The sequence below is a fragment of the Ixodes scapularis genome, unplaced genomic scaffold (genome assembly GCF_016920785.2).
Source record: "Ixodes scapularis isolate PalLabHiFi unplaced genomic scaffold, ASM1692078v2 PGA_scaffold9__187_contigs__length_104089568, whole genome shotgun sequence".
Taxonomy (NCBI): Eukaryota; Metazoa; Arthropoda; class Arachnida; order Ixodida; family Ixodidae; genus Ixodes; species Ixodes scapularis.
The window spans coordinates 976753-994651 of record NW_024609884.1 but is presented as its reverse complement, the minus strand read 5'-3'; the positions used below and the strand labels follow the sequence as shown (position 1 = coordinate 994651).

The window sequence follows — 17899 nt, the reverse complement described above, 5'->3', positions numbered from 1 at the left end:
ATGGCTGGACCACCACTGTAAGTGTTCCTGGTGCCCCAGTCATCTTTGGCATGAACTTTGCTGCTGACTTGTCAATCATGTCCAGACCAGAATAGAATATATTGTCCCTATTTTACAAATGGTTATCTTCCTCTATAGTTAATGGACATGCTCCGAAGAGCTTAGATTTTGCTACTTGCAAGCCTACAAAAGTTACCTAATTATAAATGATTGGAAGCGGTTTTTTTGGCTAAATACACTGCGTAAGTGACCTGCATCCCAGCTACAGCTACTGCTCACAGAAAGTGACACATGTGCTTGGTGTCATCACCCAACCAGCATCTAGGCTTTGCAAATCATTTCATATTTATTTTTTGCTGCTTCAACGCTAAAGTTTTACATAATTTGTGCAAAAAAAAAAACACAAATGGGGAGTTTTCTTTTGTCCAGTACAACATAGTACAGCATATTTTTGTAGTGGAGCTGTAACAGCTAGCTTGTAGAGAACAATGATGACTGACCGATCGCAGGCAACAGCGAGGTTTGCCAAACATCATTTGCCGTTTGTCTCGAATAAAAGCAGTTTAGTTATACTTGTGCGCAGTTTCAGTGCAATATTCGAGCAGAGGGGATAAAAAGCAACAGAAGGGCTGCTTCTGACTCGGGTTATCTGACAAGTGTGTCAGCTTCCCTTGAAGCTCTATGATCTGGTTATGTAACAGGAGAAACAATAAAGTTGTTCTATAGACCGCATTATCGTTTCTGGGGGCCAACTTAGAGTTGGTGACAGGTTAAAAGTTGAGGGGAAGCTTCTCGCACCTCTTTGCCTTTGGGCAGAGCAAACGCTGGAGAGGAGGCGACCTCCTCTCCAGTGTCTCTTAAAGTAGAAGGGTGTGGTAGGAGTTTCCCCTGAACCTCACACTGCTGAGTCGAAAGAAGGGAGAGAAGGGGGAGATGCCTTTGCACTATACATACTTCAAAGCTCACATTCATAGCTTGCATGAAAGAGTTGAAACAGCAGTCGCTCCTCAGATATCCTCCCAGTACTGCCGTACAAGCCCTGGGGGACTGATAGACGCTTGCGACTTCTCTTTAGTACAGTCCCGCCTAGACTGTATGGGTTGACATGGCCGTCTGCCCTGGAGACGTTGGACCCTGTCACTTGTGTCTGGACATGCCACAGGTGCATTCTGCGCATGACCCGTGCTTAGCTTACGCCTTGATACACGCTCTCAAAAGACGACGTCGATAAATTAAAACAAATTGATTAAATAAATCAGATTTGTTTGGTTTAAACCAGATTTATTTGGTTTAAATCAAACCTACATGATCTAAATCACTTAAAGGGAGGCTGAACCGAAATCTGGATTCCACAAAACATGGCGGCAAAGCATGCAATGGGATGCCAGAAACACTAAAACATCACACATACAGCGATATCTCGAACGGATGACCGTATTTTTCTAAAAAAGGAGGCACATTTGACAATCTGTCTACGTCATGTTTCTCCGAGAAGGAGAGGGAACGGCCTCGCGTCTTCTCCTCCTCGCCGCCTTGAGGGGGCAAAGCGAAGAGGGGAGAAAACGAGATATCTCTATGTCACGCGCCTCATTGGCCTGGTTCAATCTCGACCTCTTTTTTTCCAAAAAAGTACAGCCGTCCATTCGAGATATCTCCTAACGAGTACTGTTGTAGGGATTGTAGCGTCCCGCCTATAGCTCCTGCATTGTTTTTTTGAAATCCGAATTTCAGTTCACCATCCCTTTAAAGGGACACTGACAGGGTATTTATGCCGCTGAGGTTTTTAGTTGTACATGACATATGACAGCCCGACTACCTAGAACAGAATTTTCAGCTCGAAATTTGTTTTCTTTACGGCCGAAAACCGCCGATCGAGAGCTGGCCGGTTTGAGTCGCACTCACTCTCTTCTCCGTGGTCACATGCTGTTTTCTAAGGTTTAGCCATAACCACCAAATATAATAAAAGTTGTGGGTCATTGAAGGCACACACTCAAGGCTAAAAATAGACAAAAATATTATACCCATTTTTTTGTGGCTTGTAAAAAGCTGCAAATACATTGATTGAGAGAAGAAAAGTTTCACAGCCATGTGACACCCGGTAACTTTCTCCTCTTCTATATTTATTCTTCCTGTCAAGTCCAGTTTCGGTTTCGAGCAGTTGTGTTTTTTTACTTTATTAAAAAGTATATGTGACGCTGTAGCAAAATATTGATTGGGTAGCCTTCTGACACCATAGTGGATTGCCTGGAAAAATATAAAAAAATTTTAGGGGGGTGTCAGTGTCCCTTTAAGCTAGAAAGTAATTACGCTTTTTATCACTAGATGTGTTTTGTTTAATGGCTATCTGATATAAATCCCTCCTGCTTTATTATTATTTGCTTCAAATACAAAATAAATGTCTACGGGAAGCAAACGCCGATAGACAAACAGTAAATACAAAATATTTTCAGTATTATTTTGGGGTAAAAGTGTGCAATTTAAATCATTATAGCGATATCGGTGCTATTTAAATCATGATTTAAAATATTATTCAAATTATGATTTAATCATCTCTGTTTCTTCTCCACCCTCTCATGGTACAATTATGTCAAAGCATGTACTGGAACAGAAACCTGAAGGATGTTCACGTGCATCCCTTGTCTGAACAAAGGGCAGGGCACTACTGGAATTAATGTGGGGCATTGAGCAGAGGTGGACAGTGTGTGCTCGGACATATTGTGCTTTTTGAACAGCAAATTACACTGCAAAGTGCCTATGCAGACCAAAATATGATATTTTTGGGGGCTATGTAAATTGCATCTTTTGTGGCCGTGCCTGTTGTCTACTCTTTTGATTCATTATTCTGGACGATTTTCCTAAGGAATGATGGCGCTTTTCTTTTTCGATTACGAGGGTGTTCTTCAGCTAAGAGCAAGAGTTTTTTTCTGCAAAACTCCCATGTACAGATAAAGCAGACCCTTTTTCAGCTCGGACGTTATATAAAATTCTGTCGGCACCTTGGTATTCCCGGTAATGTGGAAGCAGGCAAACTTGCTGCCTCCGCCAAAGAATGCAGACAACCTTCCCTTGGCCTGCCACATTAAGGTCTCAAACCAGTTCTAAGGAGATCTATATTAGTGAGTCATGACAGTTGCACTGGGACATGGAAACTCAGGACTAAACTACATGTTATCCAAACCTTGGCCGTAATAATTGAAAATGAGCGTGTTGGTGAATAGATATGAATACTTGAAAGGATAAAGCATTCAGGACGAAAACATAAACAGGACTTCTTTCAAAAAAGAAGTCCTGTTTCCGTCCTCGATGTTTTATCCTTTCAAGTATTTGTATCCAGACCTTCGTGGTGATACGAGTTCCTCCTACAGAGGCAGTCATTTTGAGGTCCTTTAAGGGGAGGCACGGCCTAGGAATCGCGATTTTTTCGAAAAAGTTACATTTTTGGAAAATAGGCTGACCAGCTTTTACAACTCATAAAGAATGCTGTCCAAAAATTTTATTCCTGTAAGTAAAGTATTTACTCCGAAATAAATTATTTTTGAAGTGCTGGCGGCCGCACGTGCGCGCCAACGACGCGGTTGATTACGAAAATGCTATTTTCAAAGCGCGCTCCCTCCGCGTTTCTTAGGACTAGCTTGGACAGGCCCCCCCTTGTTGGAATGAGCGTCTCGCCCTCTTTCGTTCTGTTCGCAGCATTGTTCGCGATATCGTGCTCACAGACCGTAAAACCCCGTAGAAAACATAGCTGTGCACGCTCTTATTGGTCAAGCTGGCGAAACAAGAGCTCTGATTCGCTAGGACGAGCCACGTGACGTGGCTCGTCCTAGCGAATCGGGAAGCTCTGTTGGAAATGGGCATACAGCCAGGGAGCTATCAAGCGTCATACGGGGAGAGGGCCACCAAGATGAAGGTTGCGAAGGCCCAAGTGAAAGCGCTCAAGTCCTCCAAGATGTCCCACAAAAAAAAAAAGGAAGATGGAAGCTGTGGCCAAGGCACAGAGGGACCGTGCAGAGGAAGGAGTGACATATACCCCTGGAGCATTTTAGATGAAATGGCAAGCCCCATCTAAACTAAAACAGTGTTCGAACTTTCAAACCCGTTTTTCTCAGCTTCATGTTTTCACCATTTTTTCACAGCTCTAAAACTATTGTTTGATGAATTAAGCACCCCCAAGTCTAATGTATGGCTTTTTTGGCATGAAATTTACTGGAGAACTCGGCTATGGGCTTACTTTTTGCAAATTGTTATTTCTTCACACAAAAATGTTGACGTTTGTGAAACAAGAAAAAAATTAAAAATTCATACCATTATTGAAAGTTAATTTTTACGTGAAATATCGCCTTAAAAATTATTTCAAGCCTACTACCGATTAGTTTATTCATTCAGCGTTATATCCCAACAAAGAAATTGTGCCTTTTTATTAATATTTTGAAACGATAGTTTTTTTACTTTGGCACTGTTACATGTACATTTTTTTCAACGAATAAGGCTGTAACTTGTCAAAAAATAAACCTTTTCGGTTGAAAGTTGGTGTAGCCTCCCAAGTTTTGACGTTTAACATACCCTAAAAATTTCATTGACCTGGCACAAATACTTAAAAAGTAGACCATCCAAGGGAGTGCCTCCCCTTAATGCTGCTTAAGAATGAGTCATTTCCGATTGACTCGTCTGCGCTTGCTCTGTGGCAGGGTTATTAAACTTTGCAACTAATGCGAGTGAGTGCCAACTCGCACATTTTATGGCATTGCTCATTTTAGCCGTTGCTCATTTTAGATGATCAGTGCTAGTCATATTTTCTAGAAAATTTCAGAGCACACCTTCTATATTGTTTGCTCGGTGGTGAACCTTTGGTATTGATTTTAAAATAAAACAGGCTTGTAGCTTCTGCTGAATTTGATGTTGCTCACTCTGGGTTAGAAGCATGGCCTGCGGTGGTGGCTGTGCTTACTCTCTGGGTGCCCTCTAAGAGGCTTGTCTGGTGCCACAGGTGGCGTACGGCATGGCCAAGTGGCTCTTCAGCGAAGCCTACCTGCAGCTGGGCTTGTTTACCTTTGGCTGCTCGCCAGGGGGTGGCGCCAGCAACATGTGGACAGTGCTCCTGGGTGGCAACCTGAACCTGAGTGTGGCCATGACCTTCATCAGCACCATCGCCTCTCTTGGTCAGTGCCCACTTCTCTGGTCTTTTGGTCAGCACTCACTGCCGCCTTTGCACACAGGCACAAGGTCTGTCTACAAAGTATCCAGCCATTTATTATTCTATAAAATGACGCCCTCCTTTAAAGTACAAAACATTCTGCAAAGCTCTCTTTTGGTGTGGCCATCAGCTGCCTCGTCATTTTCTTTTTAATCTCGTCAACGATCTCAAACCTTCTGCTTTTCAGCTGCCATTTGAGCTCTTGAAAAAGCCGCAAGTTGCAGGGTGTCATGTCTGGGCTGTAGGAGGGCTGGCATGCCTGGGTGACATTTTGCCAGAAACCCCTATGCGATACAAATGGGCAGGTGTATTCTCTTGTTGAAGCTGACAGTTGCCAGGAACCCGCAACTCTGTCTCCTTACAGCATCCCTCAGTCGTACCATATTTTTTTTCTGAATTATCCCCAAAAGTCTACCTAATCATTCAAACAATGTCCGTTGATGGATATCAAAGTTTGAACCAAAACTTGGAGCATATTTGCTAATCAACTCGCCCAGTCATAGTAAATCCGACCATCACACAGCGCTTACCTGATTCAATGACGTTGTGCTGCCGACTGAGCAGACAAAATGCGAATGACATGCGCAGTAGAGTTGCGTCTGATTGCCTGCCAATTTACATGGAAGCTGTGCCCTGGGTTAGCGAGGTAAGATGCTGGATACTTTTCAGACAGACATTGTATACGCAGATGACATGTGCAGGTGACCTGAACCGAGCTTTGGTTTTAACGCACTCCATGAGAAAACCGTCGAGAAGGACCATTGCGAAGGACCGTCAACTGACACCATGAGGTCACACTGTCATGTCATGAGTCATCCTGACGTCATGTGACTATGATGTCACGTGATAACACACACATACACACACACACACACTCACTCACTCTCACTCTCTATACTTCGTTTCACTATAACTTAGTGAATTGTGGAGGCTGTGGACCTCGTGACCCTGTTAAGAGCATCGGAGCAAGGTATGTGTTAACACTCGTTACCGCCACAGCAACAGCGCTGTTTGCGACAAAAGGTAGTCCTTTAACTGCAATTGAACTCGCACAATTCTATTTCTTATGACAGTGCATAAAAAATAAGGAATAAATATTCGCTAATTTACAGTTTCAGTTATATTTAGACCAAAAAAAGTGACGCCGCATCCGTATCCACTCCCGATTTCTTTCTCCTTGTAGCGCCGTGGCCATTGGCGATCGCAGCCATGGAATCGAATGCTTCCGCTCCAAACATGGCATTGAGCCCTGGCATGAATACTCGCCACAGATTCGCGGGTAATTTGAGCTTATGGTTGTCTCCTTAACTGTTCCCAAAAAGCTCGCTACCCTAGCTGACGGCAATGTTGCATCTGAAGTTGGTCTCGCAGCAGACGACCCTTGGCCAGCAAACGACAGTAGGTTTCTTCAGGCCTCGCATTTGGCGCTGACACACGCGCTCCTGTGACGTGAGGTCACGTGTCTCACTCTGACGCTCTTATTGGGTCGCAGGAGCCGTAGCTTCCACAGTTTGCCAAGTTATCGTTAAACGGAGTATAGCACATGCCCAACTCATTCACGACGCATTCTGTGCTCCCCTGTCTTTGTCAGCATGATCGAGCTAGTTTTTATTAGTGATGGACCGAATATGCCAAACTTCAGATTCGGCAAAGTTCGGCACATGCCAAACTTTTGAAGGAAAGTTCGGTAAAGATTCTGCAAAAATTCGGCAAACGTCTGCGCATGTGCGAGAATGCAAACGGGGCCATGGATTGGAGATGGACGCCGTGCGATCGTGCGATTACCATCGTACAGTGTAGTACTACCAGCGGATACGGCGAGGAGTGGAGTAGGCAACATGATAACTGTGTGTCAGCCTTTCCGAGTGTCGGTCTCTTTAATATTTTCTGCCTCAAGAACAGAAGATCGACCAGAAATGGACGCAAAAACGACGCAGTCCACCGTGCAAGTGACAAATGATGCGGTACATTCGGGATAACGTGATTTTCATTTGATCTTTCCAGTGATGCAATGAGATATCGCAGCATTGACCAACAAATACTTTAAAGCACTCCTCGCCGTTGTAGCAATCCTATTTTCTGCTCATAAGTAGTTTGTGCCAAAACAAAATATTGCTTTTTCAATTAGCGTTAATTCGCGGTTTTCGTCTATCCGCATAAAACTGAACACAGAACTTTCATGCGCAATGTTGCACATCAGACGTTCTTAACTCTTGCCATCTTCCTTGAGGTCCGGTAAGTCCAAACATCAGAAACCAGCAGTTTAAAAGTGAAAAACGAGACATTGCAAATATGGGACGCACACTTCCATGCAAAGCTAAAGTGACTCAAATCGAAAAACATGCATATTTACAATAACATTGTTATCTCTTCTGGTAAAGGCACAGCAGCCGTTGCATTCATTTTCATGCACGAAATAATGACTCACAGGGAAATTAAGAACAGAGTGTTACTGCCTTTATTTCAACAATTCCTCCCTTCAGACTTGTGCTGATGAGGCCTCAAAACCAAAACTCGCGCATCGTGACTGTGCCCGCTACTAGCCAACCTCGTTGTCACACCACTTCTGCAAAAAATCATTTTAAAATATCAGTAAACGCACAAAAATGACGCCGATACAGTTATCTCGTAGAATATCATTTTATTTTGTAATAACTGTGTCAGTATGCATTTAACAAAAACCCTAAACTTTTTTCGCACGAAAAAACGTTATATTAACTTTTAGGTCTGGGAACAATGTATTTTTGCCGAATCTTTAGAAAAGTCTGAAAAAAATTTGTCCGAATCTTAAGGTTCGGCGTTGAATTTTCGATTCAGCAAACGTTCGGCCCATCACTAGTTTTTTTATTTATAAAAACTATTAAGCTATATTTATGACTGTTTCTTTTATTTACCATTTGGTGAAGGAAAAACTACCGGAGATTTCTCTCAAATAGTTGTCCACGTGCACATTGCAACTGAAGAGAATTTTGTAAGGTGGGTTTATTAACATTACTAACACTACACCAATGCATATTCACGCGCATTGTCTATAGACACAAAGTTGGCATTCCATCTTGCAGAACAAATATATCTTAAAATTTTTTATTCCCAACACCTTTTTGAATTGGAATCATATTCCCACATCCGTGTTTGAAATTGCCGATATGAATATCTTGGGAATGGCGCGATTAAACATTATTCCTGTAATATTAGTGGCAATAATTGTCCTAGAGCTTTCTTGTGCTGTCTGTTCATTTATAATTAGGGTTGAGGGTGTTTTTTTCAGTGTCTCTTCTCAGTGTGGGACAAAAATGGGCATTAATTGTGGGTCGTGTTGAAGAAACGGGGGATTTCCTAACCTTCAGGGTACATGCACATGACATGACTGACAGAACGAGGCACATTCCCGGAAGGTACAAGCCGGGTTTTCTACAGGGAAGATTTTAGTGTCGAGCTCCCTTTTGAAACTGCAAAGTATAAAGTGGGGAAAGCCTGAGAAAGAAGCAACCTTGCGGACTGTGTGGCTGTTTGCTGTGGGCTGTGTTCAGGCTGAATGCAAAAGAATGCTGTAGATAAAGATTTCTTTCAGTGAAACTTTTCTTGTTCAAGCTCCAGTTGGCAGTTTTTGGGTATTCGCTGATCTCGATGAAGCCGGGTTAACGTCGCTAAATGTAGTAGCGAAAACCTGGAACCCCGTTCATAAGCCACTTGTAACACGTGGATCCCTGTAAGAAAATTAAAAAAAAATAAATGATGAGGGCACTTTGAACTGTGCCCTGTACACGGGGTCCTTTGTCAAAGGAACGAGGAAAACGTCGCCCAACGTAGCTTTTGCAATACACTGACAACGGATGTAGTAGTGGTACGTTCGGGACAGCTGTGGCATGCACTGATATCCGGCCACGTGCTAGAGGTTCCAGGAACCTTGTATTACTAGGTAAAAGAGAATTGTTTGTTTGGCTCGCTTATTTTAATGTGAAACATTCTTCGGCTAGTTGCTCTGGATTTCGTGAAACCGAATTTCGTGAAGCTGTGGCCTGTGACGTCACATGACTTGAGTTTCCCCGCTAGAATTAGCGGGAAAATGACATCATGTGACCTCAACACCCATTCAGTTTTCTCGCTAAATTTAGCGGGGAAAATGATATCACATGACTTAATCGAGTTTCCCTGCAGCAAAAGAAATGTATGTCACGTGAGCTATACTCAAATTGTGTTTCCCTATAGATTTAGCGGGGAAATTGACGTCACGTGATTGGCCACGGCCTGTCATTCCCCATACTCTGTGGACACAGGCTCAGAGTATCCCTAGATGTTTGTGATGCAAGAGCACATATCAAACACAGTGTCCCAGCAATTTGCCATAGATCTGGAGAGTTTTGGGGAGCATTGTGGTTGAGCAGGTGGGTGGCACGAGCGAGTGTGGTACAGAGCTAGGGGCCTTTGGGCACTGTTGGAGGGAGCTGGGGGCCTCACCCTTGCCGCAGGCACGATGCCCCTGTGGCTCTTCACGCTGGGGCGCAGCCTGTTCGAGGACGCCTCGGTGCGCATCCCCTTCCGTAACATCTTCACCACCCTGGTCTCGATGACGGGGCCGCTGGCCATCGGGCTGCTGCTGCAGCGCTTCCGTCCCAAGGTGGCGGCCTTCTGCAAGCGCATCCTGGCCCCGGTCTCGGTGGCCATGATTGTGTACATCGTGGCCTTTGGCACCTACGCCAACCTCTACATGTTCAAGTTGATGTCGTGGCGGGTGCTGGTGGCGGCGGCGGCCAACGTCTGGGTGGGCTTTGCGGTCGGGGCGGTGGCGACGCGCCTGGCGGGTCTGGCGTGGCCGGACGTCCTGGCGGTGTCTGTGGAGACGGGCGTGCAGAACACGGGCATTGCCATCGTGTTGCTGGGCTTCTCGCTGCCCCAGCCCGAGGCGGACATCGCGGCAGTAGTACCCGTGGCGGCCTCGATCGTGACGCCTGTCCCGTTGCTGGTACTGCTGCTGGCGCAGCGGGTGTACAGCCGGTGCTGCCGACGCAGTGATGCGGTGACGGACGCCGAGGCGTCCAAGGGGGTGCCCCCACTGGCACGCTTTGCTGAGGTAGGCGACGACCTCGACGAGAAGGCGGCACTCACAGCAAATGGCATCGTGGCAACTCTGGGTGGCGGGAAGGCGGCGGCGGCGAGCTACGGTGATGAGCTGGCAGATAGGCTGTGAAAGTGATACGTCTGGCTCGTCTTTGTTTCCTCGGCTTGCATTGTGGTGTCCAGCTTGGCGGTTTCACCCTTTTCGTCGCTATTCATTATGACCTCTGTTTTTATTGTGCATTCTTCCTGCCTCTTTCTGTGCCTGGATTGCTCCAACAGTCGTGCTCATAAGATGAGAGCACCCAATTTTTGTGCGCCGAATGCCTAGACGATTACTGTTTTCCCAGGATTGCGGACTAAGGTGAGGGGAGCGATGAAGCTGCCACCTCCTTGTCTCCAAGTGCCCTTCCATGGCCTCGGTGCCCTTTCATGGTACTTGTACACAGTTGTGAGCCGTGATTACATATAATTGACATAAGGACAAGATGTCTGTGATATTGACACCAAATTTCTTCCTGCCATAATAGGCGAGCTACGAACATTGTTTTTTGGCTCCACACATTCCACCGCATGGAATGGAGGGGCAGTTTTTTGCATTGGCGCACAAGCCCCTCAGTGGCCGAGTCCCTGCTTTTAGCCTTGTGGTAGCCGGGTCAGCCCTTCCGTCAGGCTCTGCGACTGCATGCTTGGTTGGCCGAATGATCTGACTGCTGGCCGGTCTCAACCCCTGCTCTCTTGCCTGCTTCGCCAGCCACTAACCCCTAGCCATCATTCATATTTGTTAATGATGCACAACTTTTGCCTCACCCTGTCTAGAAGGACTTTGGAACTCTGCTCGAATGTTTGTTTAGCGTGTGCACAGTTTTGCATTAAAGTGAAAGGGGCAAAGCTTTTTTCTTGTTAATTTTGCCCGTACGCTTAGTGTCCAGTGTGGGTCAAACTGTACTTGTTTGCATTTAGATGCGCGACAGCAGTGGAAAAAGAATGGAGCCATGGTTTCACCCGAGACCCCATCCCGTTTTCTTTTCCAACCCTCCCACCTTCAGGTCCAGTACAGCGAGTTGGAATGTCCGCTTCTGTCGGACTGAGTCCAGCGTACAGAGCCTCGTCTGTGACTACGTTGCCTGCTTTCTTCTCGCTACACTTCTTTCTCGTTTTCCTCCTTTGGACTTTGAGCGTTCATTGTATGCATTTGTTTGGGCCGTCCCACAAGTTCCTTGCATGTCTGAATCTCCCAAATTTTCAACACCTCTGTGTTCGTTTTAGTGCACTTTCTGCAAACTTTGAGTGCGCTGGTGTATGTAGTTGTCTTTGGCAGTATTGTTATTTTGCTGCTTTCAGTTTTCTGTTTTGTAGATGCATTTATTTTTTGCCTGATTGCATCGCGAGCATTTTATTTCTTCTACTAACAAACAACTCGAACCTGTTTTGCAAAATGCTTGAAGCTTAGGGTTCCTAATTTGGTATTTTGCTCTGGGCATAGCAATCTGACCCAATTTGAAGGGTGCAGTCGAGGCTCTTGGCAGTCTGGTAAACGGTGTCCAGCTTGGTAGTTTGCGTTGTGCAGAGTGGGACAAGGGTACTAACGACCTTGTCTCTCCTGTGTGGTGTCCCTCTGTTCTCTTCCCTCCACTAGGGTCCATCCCGTGACTTAGAGTCGCTGCACGTTCTAGGCGTGGCCATAGCGGCCGGGCCTTGCTGAAGCAGCATCGGCCCACTCCTCCCTGCACCGTCTGCCAGCACTGGGACAGACTCCCAGTGCTGCCAAGATGAATGCGTCGGGTTACAAGAGCCACAGAGCCGATTGGGAATGGGCTAGAGTAGGCCAGCATTTGACAGCAAACAGCACACCGACTACTTAAATGGAAGACACACAAAAGCTTGCACACAACTGATAATTGATTGTAAAAGCCTCGCATGAAAAGGTGTGGAAAAGAACATTGCATGTGTTTTTTATATAGTTTTCGCAGAACCACGCTTGTGAAGTGACTGCGGGAGTTCCATCTCTTCATGGGAAAAGCACCAATACCTGACGCTTTGATATGCAGCAAGCAGTTTCTCTTGTAACAGTTTGTGGTGTCAAAACTGGTTTGCGGTTATCTCGGAGTGTGTACTCATTAGTGACTATGTCAGCCCTGTCGGGTCCTTGGGTGACATCGGTCTTCCCATGAGTGGACGAGAGAAATGGCTCAGGCTGCTCAGTCAGTTGAGCTCCAAGTAACTCGATTCCTACGAGCATTTGACAAAAATTTTTATTGAAGATGTCTGGTATTCCTGCGAGTTCAATTTCTGAGTTTTTTTATTCACGTATGAATTGTAAGTCGGTGCTTCTGTTTCTTGTTTTGCTTATCCAGTGGTCCATGCTCTGCTTGGTATTGAATTTTGTACCAAGGCTAAATTTGTATTGTGTTTGGTTTGCAACTTGGGTGTAATTTCAGCCATACAGCCACATGATTGATTGGACTGGGACTCCAAGTAAAGTGTTAATGCTACAAGTTTACCAGCACAAACCTTAAAGAAACTTGTTGCTGTTGTAGCAATGAAATTTTAGTTCAGAACTTTTTAAGTGTATATGTGAATTTTAGCATCCTAAGAAATGAATCCGTGTTTGGTGGCCAATTTTCACAGTTTTGGAAAACGGAACGAAACACCTAAAGCTAGCCATCTTTTTTCACTGTTTGCACACAATACAGAGTGCTGTCTCCAGCTTTAAAAGTAAGAAGCGGGTATTGGAAAGACTAAGCAAGCAATGCTTTGACTGCCAGTACCAGAAATTGAGCATCTTTGTGCCCTAGATGCACCTATTTGATTGCACGTGCCAGTGCGGATTCTTTTATTGAAAGCGTGGTAGTATCGTTTGTGCAAGGTATTTTTGGCACAAAAGGTTAAGCAAAATATTCGAGCAACATGTTGGACTGCTTAAATATTACTTGCAAATTCACTTGTAGTATGCAGTGGCAACTTCATGTATTTCCAGTCTGTGTAGAGTGCACGTAAGAAGTTGAAAAATCGTTTAGCTAAGTGATGCCCTTGAATCTGTACTTGTTTCTACACTGTTTTGCACAGCTCATGGTTAAACTCTCGGTGAATTACATATACCAGATCTCGGTGGCCTTGTAATTAGTGTGCATACACACTTTGGTGTCGGAAGAATTGTCTTGGCCAAGTGGCTGCTGCATTGCTTGCAGAGTGAAATGCTGTGATTTGCGTTGGCTATTTTATCCGCAGTGGCAGTCCTTGAGAATGAATGTTCTGCTGTGTTGATGAGGAGGAAGAATGTCCCGAACAACCAAGATTGCAAATGAACACGCGTACATAGTATGTTCAAGGTTTTGAAAGTAGACATAGCCATCCAATACAAATGTACTTAACTTGCCACTGCCTCAAGTTTATGAGGCTGTGGCACTAGCAGTGGGGTCTACCCTCTGCAAAGGGGGATAGGACTCCCAGACGCTGCATTCTAACCCCAAATTATATTTTTTGAGCTACAGAATTATTTTCGACCACAGCGCATGTGGATCGTCGTCGGTGGCCTGCCTGTGGCAATCGTGAATAAATTTGTTTTGCATAAGTTGTTCAGTTTGTTGTGCTTGTGAAGCTGCACTCGCGCAAATGCCAGTGTTAAGAAATGCCGCGGGCAGAAGTAAAAAGAGCGCGCTTTGTCACACTGCCGTGTGCCGCCATTGCGCCGACCTTTCGTTCGGCCGTCGGGGATCTGCTCGATTAGATTGCTGCACGTGTTTTTTAATTTTTATTGAATCTTTTTTTTTTTTTTTTTTTTTTAATTAGTCTTTTTGGGTAAAACTATGCCACCATCGGAAGACCGGACGCTGCCGTTTTGTAGTGGTTTCGACAATTTCGTTGGTCCTACAAGTCTGATGGGAGAAAAATGTAAACGTCCGTGAAGCACGCAAAGCCGCCTTTTTTCCTTTCATTTTACTTGTTTATAGGTAGTTTTCACTGACGTAATTTTGTCCCCCATTTTGTTGTTTTGAGCTATTTACCGTGTGCAGAAGGCAAGCATTCCAAGGATTTCCATGACCCCTTAAATGCGTAGAGCACAGAAGATTACAAGTCTTACCACGCTGACATCTCCTCGACAGGTTGCGATGTAATCCTTCATATTAGTGAATTTGTTTGAAAAAATAAACTAACAACAAAATGGCGGATTGACGTCATATGAAAACAACCTATTACATACTGCAAAGTGCTTGAGTTCAAGCGGGATGGGCAAAAAAAAAAAAAAAAAAGGAAACAAATTGACACAAAGAAAGAAATGTAGTCTATGTGACTACCTTTTGGGCGGTAAAAAGTTGCCACGATTATAATGACCCCTACGATAAATATGACAACCTCACACGTGGTCAAAATTGACTACCCCCCAAAAGAACGGTTAGCGACGGTCAAATTCCTCGGTAAGGCCTAGCGAATAGCACGGCTTTTCGGCCGAGTGAGAAATAGGGAGTTCTAGCGAGTCGCCAGTTTTAGCGAGTCGCCTTTTGAGCACACGGTTCCAAAATCACGAACAGTGCAGCTGGTCTGTTATGTGAAACCGTACGTGAAATTTGACATATTTTAGCGAATCGTGAAACTGGCGCGACCGTGTAAACCATGATGATTTGTGTGACTGGTGGCGCCATCTCTTAGTAAACATGTGAAACATGCTGCAACGTGTGAATCCGTGGCGGCTAGCCGCCTCGTTGGCTCCGAGGCGAGAGCGGGTTCCAAACAGGACACTACAAAACGCACGACTCCGACAAATCGTGAAAATTGAAGCGGACGCGCCCGCTTCAAGCCCGCTTCAATTTTCACGATTTGTCGGAGTCGTGCGTTTTGTAGTGTCCTGTTTGGACACCAGCTTTCGGTTGCACGTCAAAAGATCCCCAGGTGGTTCAAATTAACCCTCAGTCCTCCGCTGGGGCGTGCCAGATGCCCGCCGTTGGTTTGGCACGTAAAACCCCCAAATTTGACTTTTTTTTTTTTTTTTTTTCGTGGCGGCTCGTGTTTCTGGCGGGGTTTACTACGGTTGATCGCATGCCATTTCATCGAAGCACGTTTTAGAGAGTGGGCACGGTTTAGAGAAAGCGGAGCCAAAGTTTTCTAACGCCGTTTATCGAAAAGGGGACGCTTTTTAAAAAAAAGGCTTTCCTACTTTTCGCGTGTATCACTGGTGCGCGTGTTAAGCCATGCCCCCTGCTGCGCGCCCGCCGCTTCGCGGGGGCAGTCTGCGGCGGCTAATTACAAAAATGTTAACTCGCCTGATTCACCCGTACACGCCGCTTCGCGGCGGCCGTAGGCTCATCGCTATTTTCTCTAAAATGGGTTCTCTATCTTCTCTATAAAGGCTTCGATAAACCGGGGTCGCCGCAGTGTCGTGCTCGTCGCGTCTTGTTGCCTCCAGATTTCATCACCGCGGAACATACGTGCCGACAGCCGTCAAGTTTTTGTTTTTACTTTGATGATGTTTATGTTCACAGCAAGAAAAGAAACACACACAGAGCGTAGCTCGAACTCCCCCTCGGCACAGTCAGATACGCTCAGATTCATCTAACGATATGCCGCGATGGACGCTGTGAGCTACACGAGCCGTAGTTCGTAGCTTGTCTCGTCACTTGGCGCTCCCCGCGTCGCTCCGCCCAACCGGAAGGGCATGTGGCGATTCCTAGCTTCCTTTGCGGTCCATCGATCGTAAGCTCAAGCAAAGTATAGGAATACGCCTCCACGCCGACGCCAATTCGCGCTGTGCAGAAATATACTTGTTTGTTTCATTATTACTGCGCTGTCTCCATGTCGTCGCAGCCGTTTGTTTAGTGAAAACTGAGCCGCTAACGTGGCGTTAGCGGCTGTTTTCACTGAGCCGCCACCCGCAGGAAGATGCGGTTCGCATTTTATTTCGCCGAACCGTTTCCAATGAACTGGTAACCGCCACATGAGATTACGGTTCTGTTCCGGCTCGGGTTCAATATCGAATGTTTGATTTTGGTTACAGTTTTGTTCCGGGTCAGTTAGAATTAACGGCTTTTCTCCGGTGTTCGGGTTCACTTCGACACCCCGGTTCAAAGCTGCATGCTAATCGCGCACGATTACAACAGTCCCTTTGTCGCGTCTCGCGGCACCAGGAACGACACCTTGTCTGTCTACCGTTTGGTTGCTTGACCGAGGGAGCGCCATTCTCATCCTCGAAGGAGCATAGGACAGTGAGACGATGAAACCGTCAGTCACCTCCAGCGCAATGATGCTGTTTCAAGAGCCACTTACCACGCGCTAGCGAATGGCGCCATCAGCCCGTAGGCCATAGATGATAATCGGCTCAGCTCGCATAAGGACCGTGCCCATTCCATTTCCATTCCGGGGTCCCGAAAGTGCGGAATAATTCCGGAATCATTCCACTCCAGAGTGGCACTCCGCAACACTGCGAAACTTTCTACGGGCACGGAGTTTTTATTCCGATTTTGGAATCAATCACTGAAGATCTCCCTTCGCGTCTTCCCCAAGAAACCCTTTCGGTTTACGACTTGAACGTATGTGTACTCCGTACTCTCGTAACAGACTTAATTGAAGGCAATGACGCACGAATAAAGAGACTAGCAGGTCGCTGCGATGGGGAAAACTCTTACGTCTGAACTACTCATGTGGTTGTTGTTGAGTGTTGCTACACACGGGAAGAGTGGATGCCTGCACGTAATGTCAGTTTCCTTGGGCAGGGGCAACACTCGCACAGGCGGGGGTGATTTGGTCACCCTCAACCGGTGACATTCCGCTTTCGCGTACAACCATTAGGGAGTTTCGGTAGATGGTTTTCGGCGTCCCGCAATGGCTCTCCGCAACCCTCTACGGTACCCGGAACTCTACAGTCAAGGCCATCGGCGCGCAGGCGCAGTAGCGGCTTTTTCTTAGCGGAGGGGGAAACGCAGTGTACGAAAACTCCCCCTCGACTCTTGCAATGTGTATCCACATGTGCGACCGTTAATGCAGATTCTTGCCTCAGCGTCGGCTCGGCGGAGCGCACATTTTCAACGCTCCGTCGCTCGAGGACATGGTTGCGGTCCAAGATGACCGAATAGCGTTTAACGGGACTTCTGAACATCCATCGGATATCCATGTTGACTCGTCCAGTGGCACAGAACGATCCCCTGAGGGTGACACCTAATCGCTGGGAGCCGCGAAAACGAGGGGCGTCAGCTCTGGCCCCAAGAAGTTTATCTCCCTCTTGGGGCCAGAGCTGACGTCCCTCGTTTCCGCGGCTCCAAGCGATTAGATGTCACGGGATCGTCCTTCACCTCTTGTCTCTATCCCCTCTCCCATTGCTTTTCCCCTTTCCACTTTGGCATCTTTCACCCTTCCCTCCTTCACCTGTATATGCATACTTCGGGTCAATACATGTTGTTGCTAGTTGGAAGTCATTGTTGTCCGTCTCTCTTTCTATGTATCTTCCTCACGTTTAATTATTGTACAATTGCTTATGACGAAAGTACTTAGCGTAAAGATATATCGCGAACCAAGGTTTAAGTTGTTCATTACTAAACTGCAAACAAAAGAACAAATAAAAATGACTTCAGCAAATAACGAGATAGCGCCGCCCGGTCGGTGTCAGGGGCACAAAATGTGTATGGGCCTTTCCCTGAATACCTGCACACTGGGGTGCACTGT

The 17899-nt window shown here is 46.0% G+C and overlaps 1 protein-coding gene across 2 annotated transcripts in view; it reads left to right on the top strand.

Moving 5' to 3' along the window:
* The window catches only part of LOC8043801 (ileal sodium/bile acid cotransporter), a 38972-nt gene extending 25148 nt beyond the window's left edge, over window positions 1-13824 (top strand). Inside the window, exons 2-4 of one of the 2 annotated variants that reach the window (XM_002400754.4) lie at window positions 4985-5156; window positions 9661-10353; window positions 11886-13824. In XM_002400754.4, coding sequence (XP_002400798.2) covers window positions 4985-5156; window positions 9661-10353; window positions 11886-11899 — 879 coding nt within the window. In that variant the 3' untranslated portion in view covers window positions 11900-13824. Of the gene's footprint in view, window positions 1-4984; window positions 5157-9660 lie in introns of both variants that reach the window. The other variant, XM_029993637.3, reaches the window with a different exon arrangement.
* The last annotated feature ends 4075 nt before the right edge of the window (window positions 13825-17899 follow it).